General features: G+C 46.4%; 1 protein-coding gene across 2 annotated transcripts in view; it reads left to right on the top strand.

The window, feature by feature from the left end:
• ABCA4 (ATP binding cassette subfamily A member 4) overlaps window positions 1-13801 on the top strand; it is a 1118748-nt gene that overhangs the window by 650042 nt on the left and 454905 nt on the right. For both annotated transcript variants that reach the window (XM_085601480.1, XM_085601481.1), the window contains exons 23-24: window positions 4394-4533; window positions 5523-5660. In XM_085601480.1, the coding sequence (XP_085457606.1) occupies window positions 4394-4533; window positions 5523-5660 (278 nt within the window). The remainder of the gene's footprint in view (window positions 1-4393; window positions 4534-5522; window positions 5661-13801) is intronic.

The following is a 13801-nucleotide window of genomic DNA, read 5'->3' on the forward strand; positions in this document are numbered from 1 at the left end:
TAATCATTCTGTGGGATAGTCCAAGATTCGTATAATCATATACCTGTTGATTGTAGACCAACTCTAAGGATTGAATTACAATCCAGATAAGAAGCAGGAGGCATCGACCCCTACTACCTGTGAAGCATAGGTTTAGGGCTAAGGGATCAGCCATCGTCACCTTAAAGAGGTTTTTTAACTTATCATATGTTATCGTATTTTTTTGAGAGTCCAAAAAGTTTTTTTGTCTTGAAAAAGATGGTGTTATAAGAGTCCATCGAAACGCGTCAACGCCTTGTTGAAAAGTACACAATCCGTCAAGTGGCTATGGTCAAAGATTATTCTGTGAATTGAACAGTACCAGGCACTAGCCCTTAATGAATTTCTCCACGGATGTTTACGTAGTTAATGACATAGTGTTTTTTGTCTTTGTTATGTACTCTCTTTTTTATCTAGAGTGTTGGTTTTTAGGTCTCGGGACCATCCGGTCTGCCGAAGGCAGAACCGGAAGTCGAGAGATTTAATGACTTGGAGAAGAGGGGCTTGAACCAGCCCCTCTTCTCCCCTGTTCTCCATTGGCTGGCCTCTTCAATGCTGGCCAGCCATTGGAGAAGAGGTCCCGTCACTCCGATCAGGCCCCGTCCTTTTCGGATCGGGGGCGTGTTTTTTGCAAGAAGTCTCATTCTCTCCTCCAGCCAATGGCTGGAGGAGAGAAAAGACAAACACGCCCCCGAATCCGAAAAGGACGCTGCGTTTCTCCGAGGCATTTCTGCTCTGCCTCGGAGAAAGGCGGCGGTGTGCTTGTTTGGGAGGCTACTGTTTCAGGTCAGGCGAGAGCTGCTTAAATAGATATTTTGCCCGCACAATAAACAAGGACAGGATATTTACTGGTTTGGAGGGTTCAGCAGGGACACGTCATTTGTCAGTCGCGGGAAATTAGGGGCTTTAGTGCAAGAGAGATGTTGGCGGGAACTCCGGGCATTAATTCAGAGCGTGGATGATTGTCTGAGGGGAATTACTGCGGACGGCACGCTGTCTGTGGTGAGCTGAATTCCCAAGGCCTAAGCCTGCAGGTATTGCACCCTTACATACGAACTCGGTGATCTGTAAACAAAAGGGCTTGATTAGCAATGCTCATGAGGTACAAATCCACACAGAACGGAGGCGGGGAATAGTGAGTGACGCAGTGGGAAAACAAACTGCCTTCTCTTTCCAGGAATGCAGACACTTACAAAGGAGAACCGTCTGACTCTGCCTCCTGTTCTAGATAGTGGTGCATTTAGTTAGGACGCATTGTTAATTATCACGGAATCTCCATAAACTACACAGTATAATAAAGGAGAAAATGAGAAAAAAAGGAGAGAGGTGTAGAGAGAAAAAGTAAGTGTGCACGCGTGTCACAGTCTATAACATAAATTTCTGTTTTTTCACTGTAGTGCTGTAACGCTTTTTGCTCGATTTCTGCTGATTGGTTGGTAATGTGTCCGACTAACGCCATATTCCAGACAGGCAGTGGTGTGCTTGTTTGGGAGGCTACTGTTTCAGGGCAAAGCGCGCGGTATTGTACCTGCGCTGGTAACAGCTGCACACAATGCGCCACAAACCCGTGTCCCATGCTGAAGTCAACAAAACCACACGGCCGGCCTTTTATCTGACATCGAGTGCTTGTTTGGGCTCTTTTTACGACGGGCCCACATTGTTGTCTGGCCAGCACTCAGTCTGTCAGTCTGCCTGGCCCGGCTCCCATTGTTCCCTTATCGGCACCTCTGCGCCCTGCAGGGTGGGGGATGGGTCCACACTGCTGGGAGGAGAGCTGAAGGACCCTTAGTGTAAACGCAACCTCCAGCGAGTTGTACAATAGGGGCAAAGTTACCGCAGCGCACATTGTTCTCTGTTTTTTCAGCATCTAATTTTGGCTGAAGGGAGATTAGTTCAATTTGAATCATATGTTGTTGCTCATGGTGTGAACCTCTCCATACATTATCCACGAAAGGCCATGCATTTGTATAAAAAAAATGTATCCCTTAAGTATACGTGCAGGTCAAGCGCGGTTTGTAACAGCAAGCGGGGAGGTTTGCTGCTGAAAGACTATGGGCTTATTTACAAGCCGCTTGCTGGATAGGAATCTCTACACCACTTGGTCTTTCAAGCGCCTGTCCAGGCAGGCCCGGACCCATGACCTGTCCAGGGTAATGTACACTCGCCCCATGCTCTCCAGGCACATGTAGACTAGATTCAAGAAGGGTCTCTCTCAACACACCGCCCCAGTGTTCAGCCCTTCACATTGAGAATGCACATCTGATGCTTCGGAGTTATTATTTTCTCAACTTTGACAATACCGTTTGTTTAAATTGATGTAATATTCCTTACATATCTAGTATGTACTCAGTGATCAAAGTGGTTGGGATCGGCAGGGTACGGCGTGCCCCTACTTCTTAAATTCAATCGATTCCGTACCCTTACTTCTTTGTTTAAAACATGTGTTTTAAAAAAAAAAACATAAACAAAAATAATGTCATGAGCTATGCCAATAGCTCTAACTTTAACAATGCCGAGACCATTGCATTGTAAATGCTTGTTAAATGTGTAACTAAGATTTGTTTAAATGCTTTTTTCGCAATTGAGTATAAGACACCAACAATACCATGTAATATGGCAACTGTCTTCTCTTTAAACTGTGTATTCTAGGAGTCTTTTAACTAATAAAATGATTTGTATTTTTTTAGAATTGAAGTTGTCACGATTATCTGTAAGGGATATATGGTCTCATTTCCAATGTATGCAGAGTATGTTAGTGACTGGGAATGAATGAAATAGACTAAACATATAGGGCACATAGGATTATATTTTCTCCAAAGGAAAAAGCTTTTGTGATACATCAGGTAGTATAGGTACAGATCTGTCATGCCCATGCCTCCATCGAAGGAGGGATTGCGGCAGCCATCGAGAGACATCCACGGTCTTCCCGTTCCCCACAAGAACTGTACGATCATTGTGTCGATCTCTTAGAACCAGCTTCGGGGATAATGAAAGGGAGTATTAACAAACCCTTTTTTAGCAAAATTAGGATAATGAAAGACTGGGGAAAAACATAACTTTCTAACCTACACCATGCAGTTTGCATGCAGCTCTTTGATGGCAGTTAATGGATCACTGTGCTAGATTACGATTGTAACTTTTGAACTGCACAGCAATAAAATGATCTCAGTGACAAAGCAGTAACCCACTGCGCTATGCACTTAAAATACTGTTCTCTGGTCTGCATAGTACAGTTTTTTTGCAGCAGGCATGTTAACCTTCTTCCCTACCTTAGATGAGTCAAAACTGCCACTACACAAAACTCCATCTCTCTTCAGCAGGAACATCAATCACCAGAATGATCTTGAAACTTTTATTGTTGGCTGAAAACTGCTGCATATACAAGGAACTCTGCAGCAGATGCTTTTTAAACTGCTGTACTGCTGCAAAATTGGCACTCAAAAACAAAACTGACCCACCCCACCCTTCCAGCCTTCTGGGAAATCACTGGATGCCAGTTACGACAACTTTAGCCTTGGGTCGCAGTTCTTGGCTCAAGCCGCTACTAAAGTCACACGGACAGTCACTCACTCTCAATTTGAGCCGGTGGTTTCCTGTGCTTGGCACAAGCACTTAATTGTCAACACCGGCGCTTGTAAGAGTCTTCCGCAAGGTGGCGCTGTCTGGCAAATATAGAGTGGACGACGACAAAAGTTAATTATAAATTCAATATACATTAAAAAGGACTGTTACCTGGCACCCAAGCCATTCTTATAGCTTGGGGGGCCTGAAATAGTCCGAATTGTCACACTTGTAGTGTGATGGATAGTAATTGTGTTGTTGCTATCATTGGCAGCATAGTAATGGCAATGTGTGGTGCAAGCTGCAGAGACCTCCTGACGAGAGCCCTGCAACATATTTGTTTACAAATTAAGCACGGTTACCCCTTTTGATTCACATGGGAACGCTTAGGACGGACTAGCCTATGACCTTGTTGCTTAGTGTCAAAACTGTTTTCAGGATATGCTGATAAAACCCCTGTCACCAGCTACAACATTAGGAGGCTGTGATTGGCTAGTAGTGCTGCACGATCACACATTACACGTACTTGCAGACAGTCATGTGTGTCCTTTAATTAATTGAAATGGCAATTTTCCTTTATGTGAGGGTATCTCGCCTTCTCCCTCCCTTCCAAAGTGCCAGACTGTGGGGTTTGCTTCGCCTGTAATATGTGTCCCATGAATGATGTTGTTAAACAAATGCTTTACTATCTCAAATTCTGGAAAAAGAAACCTACCTTGTCTGTAGCTGTTTATTGTTCAGTAGGCATATAGGCATACTAAGCTCCTGTGTGCATAAATGCAATGCTTTCCTGACACTGAATCCTTTATTTCAGCCTGACTGTGGCAGAGCACATCCTCTTCTATGCCCAACTGAAAGGCAAATCCAAGGAGCAGGCGGAGAAGGAGATGGAGGGCATGCTGGAAGACGTGGGCATCCCCCAGAAGAGAGACGAAGAGGCTCAGCACCTGTCAGGTGGTTACAGATGTCTCATACGAATATAGCATTTTACAACGCGGATTTTACACCGCGATACATTCATAACACAGTCGTTAGAGCGACCGTGTTGTTACAAGCAGTGCCATTACAACGCATGTCGTTACAACGACTTGCGCTAGATGGCGCGCTGGACTTAGGAATAGTATGATTTACCATTCCAACTCCAGTGTGTGCAACAGTAGGGAAGGTGTTAGAATAGTAAATCATACTATTCCTTAGTCTAGAGCGGCATCTAGAGCAAGTCGCTCTAACGACTTGCGTTGTAATGGCACTGCGTTGTAACAATGCGGTCGTGGTAACGATCGCGTTGTGAATGTATCGCGGTGTAAAATCCGCGATTTAAAGGTTGTTTCCCGTCTCATGGCAGAAATGTTTATTTTATGTCAGACTCACGTCAGATCATTTTAGCTAGTGTTCAGTTGCACTACTGAAGCATGATGTGGTTTGAACTTTTTGTATTTATTTGAATAGTACAGGTAGCTGATAACTCACATGGAGGTATCCAGTGTCATAACCTACAATTGCAGTTAGTAGGAGAGGGAACACTTGGAGAAAAAGAATGCTGAGGCATAACCACATGGGAAGGCACAAACAAACAAAAGCAGAGAAATAAGGCCATAAACCTTTCAGGATCAGATGGCACAAGTAAATGAAGAATATTAACCAAAAGACATAGGTTGAGACTGATGCTCAAGGAATTTTATCCTCAGTTAAGAACATCCTCAGTTTTGGTGCACTCCGTCACAAGGCTTATGAACAACAGCACCAAGGTAAGTGGGACGCTGTTTGATATAAAAAAGGAACAATACTTTGAGGTATGTTTTCTTAACGTGTCAGGTAGAATGCTGATTCATGACCACATAAAGTTTTTATAAAACATAGTTGGACACAAACATGTTTTTACCCTCCTCTTAGTGCACATTTCTCTGTACCTATTGCTCTGATTTCCGGTTTGTGTCTTGCAGGTGGAATGCAGAGGAAGCTCTCTGTTGCCTTGGCATTTGTGGGGCAAGCAAAAGTTGTGGTTTTGGATGAGCCAACATCCGGTGTGGACCCCTATTCCCGAAGGTCTATCTGGGATCTTTTGCTGAAATATCGCCAAGGTAATGAACTGGATGTAGGAGACGTGTGGTGAGCACATACATGGCCAACCTTGCCATTCCAGTGCTGCTGATTATTTTGTGGGTGACCTTATGGCTTGCAATGACCTAGCGAGTGTTAAGCTTCCTCATTCCCAAGCCAGTGAAATTTGATATCATGGATTTTTTTATGTCTACAAGTTAAAAGTCTCATGGATATTGCTGCGATGCATATTATATAGCATCACCCCTTCCCCCCCAAACAAAAACAAAAAACAGAATGTGAGTTTTGTTTTCGACTCAAACACATGAAACCACTGAAATACATCAGTTATATTTAGGAACGCACACAACACACAACGTAACTCACATTTGACAACCATATTGTTCTCAAGATAACTACTTATTTAATATATCTGAAATTACGAAAAATTTGTTTTGTTCATGGCGGTCGATCGTGAGATATGTTGTGTGTTATGTGGACAACCTGCTGTTGCACTCCAACCCAGCCACGGCCCATGCACGTAAGAGTGGTGGGACCATGTTGGGGGGGGGGGGGGATTGAAGGGGTTCGACAGACGACCACGAGGGAAAATTAAATAAATAATTAATTTTCCCTCGTCGTCATCTGTCAAAATCCTCCCCACCCGGCCTCGCCGTTCTTACCTGCACGGGCCGCGGCTGCTCCAACCCATGCTGTGCATGGCCTTTGGCTATGCACAGCGGGGTTGGCTGTAAAACCTTTGCCTGCAGCCAGTACCTTCCCCCGATCCTACCATGATTACCCAACCCATGCTGCACATGGCTTTCTGTCATGCACAGCAGAGGTTGACTGCATGGCTTGGCCTGTTGCCAGGCCCTGTGCACGCTGGGGCCACCCAACCCATGCTGTGCAAGGCCTTTGGCTGCGTGCAACTGGGGTGGGCTGTATCTCCTGGCCTGGGGCCAGCCACTGCTCTAACATCACAGTGGCTGCCCAACTCATGCTGTACACATTCTTTGGCCATTGGCCGCAGGGACTGGCCTGCAGCCAGGCTCTGCGTCCTACCTGCAGTGGCCACTCAACTCCAACGTGCACAGCCTTTGGCCATGTGCAGAGGGTGTTTTGTGCACACGGCTTAACCTGCAGCTAGGCTCCACACCGAACCTGCTATCTGGGAAGGAAGCACAGGGCCTGGGCCAAGGGAAGGTACTTGTTTTGCAAACGTTTTATGCAGATTAGTCGAACAATGGCAAAGTTATTGAGAAACAAAAGATGTCTTTACTATGGAATCTCAGACTTAAATATAACTTTACAAGTGCTATAACCCTGGGCCCAACTCACTGTAGATGGGCAACTCTCCTAATGTACACAACCTTGGCCAGGCCTGTTGCCAAACTACAATGCGCACTGTGCAGAAGGGTTGGATACAGGACCTGCGCCCTACCTCATGGCTTCCTATCAGAGCCAGACACCCATTTTAGTTTTTCGCTTTGTTTGCGATTGTTTTTACAGTTGTTGAAACTTCTTAGTCGAAAGGACTCATCAATCAGGCACAGATTGGCAGTCTAAGGTACCCCTGACTACTGCGAAGGGATCGTACACCTTTGGGGTTGGCCCCTTATGCTAGTGGAAATGATTTTATCACAGTGCAAAACTTGCAAATCTGAGCTGACTCATTCCTTCCAAGATGGCAGGAAAAAAAATTCTACCCTAATCCAGCCAATCACGTTTTGTAAAAAAATTCAAAAGTGATTGACATGATTTGTAATGACTCACGAATTAAAACAGCAGAGATATTTAAAAGTGTTAACCATCTATAGCCCACTTTCAGTTTTAATTCTTGTATCTCAAAAAATACTGAATGTATTTATAACAAACCTAAAAAGATTGTTAATCGTGTAAAGTTCTACTTTCATGCCAAGTTTGATGTAGATCCATTCAGCCATTTGGGCTGTTGATGTGAGCAAAATTTCCTATTAGAGCTGAAATGAGAAAACTATGGGGCATATCAGCAAGGCGAGGCGATAGAATTATCGCTGCTTTTGCGGCCGTTTTCGGCCGAAAAGCGGCGATAATTTATTGCCTAATTAGCAAGGTCACGCTAACACGTGAAACCTTGCATTAGAGCACTAATTCCTAGCGCCCAGCTTTGCATCTCTAATGAGATGCAAAGTGGGCGTTCCTGACCTGACAGGAGAAATGTCACTAAGCGACATTTCTCCTATCATCAAGCCCCACGCTATGAAGCATAGCTGCAAGAAAAGTAGCGATAACCCCTGTTATCGCTACTTTCCTTACGCCTGCTTCAGGACTGACTTAGCCATGATATCCTATGAAAGGTGGATATCATGGCTAAGTTTGTGGGGCCCTATCAACAAGCTAACGCCACATTGCGTGAGATTATCGCTGGGTTTTCAGCGATAATCTCACGTTAGGAAGCTAGCGCGAGGATTTTTATCGCTTTTGAGATAAGCGTTGCTAATAGCACGCTATCTCAGTGCTTAAAATCCACGCTAGCCGGTGATAATTATCCAAGCGCTAAGTGCGCTTAGCGATAATTATCGCCGGTTGTTGCTGATATGCCCCTATGTTTTTCACCCATCCACCCCCACTACACTGTGGCTAGCACCACTGTGTTTTTTATCACACGGTGGCGGTCGCCACTATCTAGATATAGTTAGGTAATTGTTCCCATAGAGAAAGCATTTTTGGTTTCTTTAACAATTTTTGGGCCATTTCATGAATCTACACAAAACCTTCCACATAAAAAGTTAATTTACTTTTGCTCTGTCACAGAAAGTTTCACACTGATCTTTAAAGCGGGCGCCAAGAAATAAAAGTGGTCCGAAAAATGTGATTCCGTGTTGAAAAGTTTTCTCTTTGATACAGAAAAAATGGCGGAACGGAATTGCACCAACTTTGGCAAAAAGTAAGAATTTTACTTGAAAATATGCTTTTGTGTTTGGTATAAGTCTGTTCAGGCATTTTTCTTGAAACTAGTGTTCAAAAAGGTGGGCATGAAGGGGTTGATGCTGGTAAAAAAATTAGAGATATCTGAACCGGTGGTGTCCAGAAATTCAAAGTGGATGGGTGGCTCTTGATTGGCTGTCCAATTCACAACATGGAGAAGATGTTGTGACACCTATTACAGGACTCCCAAAAATAACAATTAAAAAACACATAAGGGGGGCAAGGTGGGACAAGCATACTGGGAGCCAGAAGAGGCCACAAGGACTACTGCCTTGTCCCCCACCAACAACAAAAAATTCTGTAGGTGCACTGGGTGGAACCAGGGTATTTATTGAATAAAAAAATAAAGTTTCCCCTTGGTTGCCATTTCAAAGGGCTGACTTGGGGCTCCGATCACCTGGACCTTGGAGCACTCCATAAACCCTTGGAAGGGCAATTTAAAATGTGTATGTTCCACTTGTGGTATCCCACAGAGGGCAGAGACACCACAAACATGTTTCCACATGTTCGTGGGGCTGCCAAGAGTGTGGCAGTCTGCACAGGAGTCCCACTAGCGTTTCTTTTCAATATCACCCAGTTTTCACAAATATCAAGTATTCCTAGAGCTTGGACTTTGTCTGGGGGTGCTGTGTCATGGGAATTCATATTGATGTGTCTTAAGGCTACGTATGCAACATGTTCAAAGAAGAAGAAAAATGAATGTTCATATTTTATTGCTTATTGAAACTGATATCATTAATGATGTTTTATATGTTATGAGGAAATGTTTCTTTTTGCCTGATCACCTGCAAGTTTTCGGATGATGCTGATGGTTTTCGGCTCTGTAAGTGCACTGAGTCCTGCCAAACAGGCCTCAGTGCCAGTGTTTTGACCCTTTAAAAGACATATGTCTAATTGGTTCACCCACAATTGGTATCATTTGACTTACTTATAAGCCCCTAGTATATTGTACCAGGGGTACCCAGGGCCTGTAAGCTAAACTGTTGCTTGTGGACTCAGCATTTAATGTGCCAAAGCAAAGCACAATTCCCAGCCTGCCGTTGCTGGCTGGCAGAGTAGTTTTCAACTGCTAACTCTACTATTTAAGGTCATGGCAACACCCAAACCTTCCTTTTTAATATGTGTACGCAACACCTAAGGCAGGCCTAATATGCCCTAAAGCAGGGTGTTGCGTATTAAAATGTAGGACAAGTATTTCGACATGTCCTGACAGTAAAAGCCCCACACTGTTGGTTTTGCTGTGGAACGGCTAGTAGCTCCATTGGCAAGTGCACTGTTACATGCTGACACCTCAGCAGAGCTAATGTCTGAATTGAACTACTAAATATGGTACTTAAACGTATCAACAGAATCAATTAATTAAACCTGACTAAATGCTCAAATCAAATTTAATGTTGCCCAGATTTTTCTAGTGACCGTTCACAGTTTCACACAGGGTGTTGTCCTTGAGACAGCCTTCCTTCCTCCTGGGGTATGAATGAATCTCAGGAAGGAACACAAAGGGTCTGCCATTGGAAGAGATGTGCCCTCCTCCTGGCATGATAGCCAAACAGAGTGTGAATCCAAAAGGTGAGCTTCAAAGGAGAAGCCGCCTTTAAAGGGCAAAAGGTAGTCACGCATGAGAGGGGCTGCTCTTTCATTTTAGCAGACTGGCTGGCTTCTCAAACAGAGAGGGCGAAGCTGTTGCCAAACTGGGTTTTCTGTGAGCATGTAGCACCCACCTTTGGTGTGGGCTAGGGAGCTCCACATACTAAGAGAAGGGTTCTGTCATGTGGGGAGTGGGCAGAATGGTGCATTTGGGGCAGGCTAGATGTCGCACTTCACACAAAGTCATCACTATGTGAAAGGGGAACTGGTAGCCCATTCGCTAGTAGTAACCGCATCCCCCTGGGTAAAAAAGTGGGACCCCTGGCTCTCAGAACTCAGGGCCCGATTCACATAATTAACTTAAGACAAAATCCTAAACTTACTACTTTTGGTATTCACAGAATGCACTTACTACTTTTGGTATTCACAGAATGGATTTACGACTACTAACTTTACGTCCACACTCGGGCCGGAAATTCCGTCCCGGAGGTAGGGCTTCCGGCCCGGAGGCGGAGCTTCCAGCCCAGAGGCGGAGCTTCCGGCCTGGAGGTGGAGCTTCTGGCCCAGAGGTGGGGTATCTGGCCAGTGGCGGAGATTTAGCCATGGCCGAAATCTCCACCTCCGGACTGGAAGCTCCGCCTCCAGGCCGGAATTTCCGGCCCAAGTGTGGACGTAAAGTTAGTAGTCGTAAATCCATTCTGTGAATACCAAAAGTAGTAAGTGCATTCTGTGAATACCAAAAGTAGTAAGTGCATTCTGTGAATACCAAAAGTAGTAAGTTTAGGATTTTGTCTTAAGTTAATTCTGTGTATCGGGCCCTCAGATTACATCTGTACCGGAGAGAGAACCGAAGAAGGAATGCCCTGCTGTTGCCTGGAACCAGTAAAGAGAGTCTGCACCATAGACTGGAGTGCACCTGCTGCACCTTGGGCTAGCAAACAAAGGACTGTGCCTGTGGTGTCCTGCTCAAAGAAAACTGATCTCTGAGCCCCAGACAGAGAAGGTGACTGCAATCGTCAGTTGGCTGACTCCCTGTTATAGCCACAAGGCCATAAAATCTGAGGGAACCTGCCTTGGCAATTTGGTAGCCAAGAACACCTGATTGCTGCTGACCACTATAGGGCAGTCTGGGAGCCTGAGTCCCGACCCTCAAAATTTGTACCCCAGTCTGCTGGACCTGAGAGAGTTGTTGGAGTACAGTTAGGTTGCCCAGCAAGGAAGATACTGCCAGTTTTGCTGTAATCAGAGACTAGTAGACTAGTGAGAACTGGGTTTTGGCTGGATTTCACCTGGACTTTGAGGGACATCGAACCATAAAGCCAAAGTTGCCCATCATGTTCGTGGACTGAGGGGTGACCACAGGAAGACCCCAGCACAAGATCAGCATCCTCAGCATCCTTGAGCATCTTCAGCATCCTGCATCCACTGCATCATCACCACTTCATTGATTCCTATGGCAGTTCACCCATAGGCCCTGGAATGGAACTGGCGATTTCTTGAAATGTGAGGTAACTGTTCCACTGCACCTTATTTGTCCCTGTGACAGGCTCCTGGCCAGAGCTAGGCACCACAAGAGTGCCTTTATGGCCATTCTCAAGTTACTTGTCGTGGCTAACTCTAAACTGCATGTTGCAGTAGATTACAATGATTTATTGCTGAAAGGGATTATCTAGGATGTATTGTTTCTTTGAAAATTCACATCTCCGGAAACCTTAAGTGGATTTTTGCCATTGAGGTGTCTATTTAACCCCTTCGATGCGTCGGACGTGCGGGAGCCGTCCGATGCATCGGACAGCTCTCGCGCATCCGACGCCATGGCACTGGGAATCCCTCTGGTGAGGGCACCAGAGGGATTCTCTTTACCCCCCAAGAGCCTTGGGAGCTGGGGAAGAGCTTCCCCAGCTCCCGAGGCCCCCCCAGGGTTTCCCTAAAATGACGATCCGCGCGCACGTCGCGCTGAGGTCATTTCAGTGAAACCGAAACTGAAATGAGCCAAGAGGCTCATTTCAGTTTCCCTTTATACGTGCTCAGGGGCTATCTCAGCCCCCTAAGCCTGTACAAAGTCGGGAGAGGTATTGTTGGAAAGGGGAGAATCTTCCCTAGTGGATCCCTGCTTGTGGATCGCCCCAGGGGGGCGATCCCCAAGCAGGGATCCACCCACCAGGCACCAGGGATCGGGGAGTGGCCCCTTGGTCAAGGGCCTTTGCTCCCCCATATACATTTGGGCAAAATTAGTCTCTCTGCCCGTTCTGGGGGGCAGATGGGGCAGTAGCCCCCCAATCTGCCTCCCAGGGGGGCAGAAAGCTCACTAGATACCATGGATTTTTGTTTACATTTTAATTAGGGGCGGGGGCTGCCGAATATGAGCATGCCAATGCCCCCACCCCCCCGGCCACAAAATCATAGTCTTTCTGCCCCCCAGATACCAGGGATTTTTGTTTACATTTTAATTAGGGGCAGGGGCTGCCCAATACGGGCATGCCAATGCCCCCCCGGCCACAAGATCACAGTCTTTCTGCCCCCCCTGGGGGGCCAAAATCCCACTAGATACCAGGGATTTAAAAAAAAATTATAATTAGGGGTTCCAATGCCCCCACCCCTCCACCGCAAAGGTAGTCTTTCTGCCCCCCCGGGGGGGCAGAAAGCCCACTAGATAGCAGGGATTTAAAAAAAAATTATAATTAGGGGTGGGGGCTACCCAATATGGGCATGCCAATGCCCCCACCCCCTGCCGCAAAGCTACAGTCTTTCTGCCCCCCCTGGGGGGCAGATCGGGACAATAACCCCCAATCTGCCCCCCAGGGGGGCAGAAAGCCCACTAGACACCAGTTTTATTTCCCCCAGATTAATTTAGGGGTGGGGGTTGCCCAATAAGGTCATGCCAATGCCCCCATCCCTCCCTCCCCACAAAATTCCAGTCTTTCTGTCCCTGGGGGACAGAAAGCACCCTAGATGCCAGGGATATTTTTTTTATAGGCCGGGGGTGAGGGCTGCCCAGAATGGACATGCAAATGCCCCCCAAAGAAAACAAAAGACTTTCTGCTCCCCCAGAGGCAGATGGGAGCAATAGGCCCTGATCTGCACCCCCGGGGGGGGGGGGGGGGGCAGAAAGCCCACTAAGCGCCAGGGATTTTTTTTTATATAGGTAGGTGCTGCCCAGAATGGGCATGTCAATGCCCCCACCCAAATAAAAAAATCTAAAGTCTTTCTGCATCCCCCTGGGAGTCATATGGGGCAATAGCATCTTATCTATACCCCCTGGGGGGGGGGGGGGGCAAAAATCCCACTAGCCACTAGGGATTTTTTTCTCTCCAAAGTTCGGGGTGGGGGCTGCCAAGAATGGACATGCCAATGCCCCCACCCACCCCAAAAAAGATGCCACAGTATTTCTACCACTTCCAGGAGGCAGATGTGGGCAGTTGCCCCTGATCTGCCCCCAGGGGGGCAGAAAGCCCACTCTGCTCCAGCGAATATGCTGCCTTTTTTATATGCAGTGGTGGGGGCTAACCAGGATGGACATCCCAATGCCCCCAACGCCCCAAAAGAATAGCCACAGTCTTTCTGCCCCCCTCGGGGGCATATCATGGCAATAGTCCCAGATTTCCCCCCTCCCTAGGGCGGCAGA

This window comes from Triturus cristatus, chromosome 4_2 (assembly GCF_964204655.1).
Source record: "Triturus cristatus chromosome 4_2, aTriCri1.1, whole genome shotgun sequence".
NCBI lineage: Eukaryota > Metazoa > Chordata > Amphibia > Caudata > Salamandridae > Triturus > Triturus cristatus.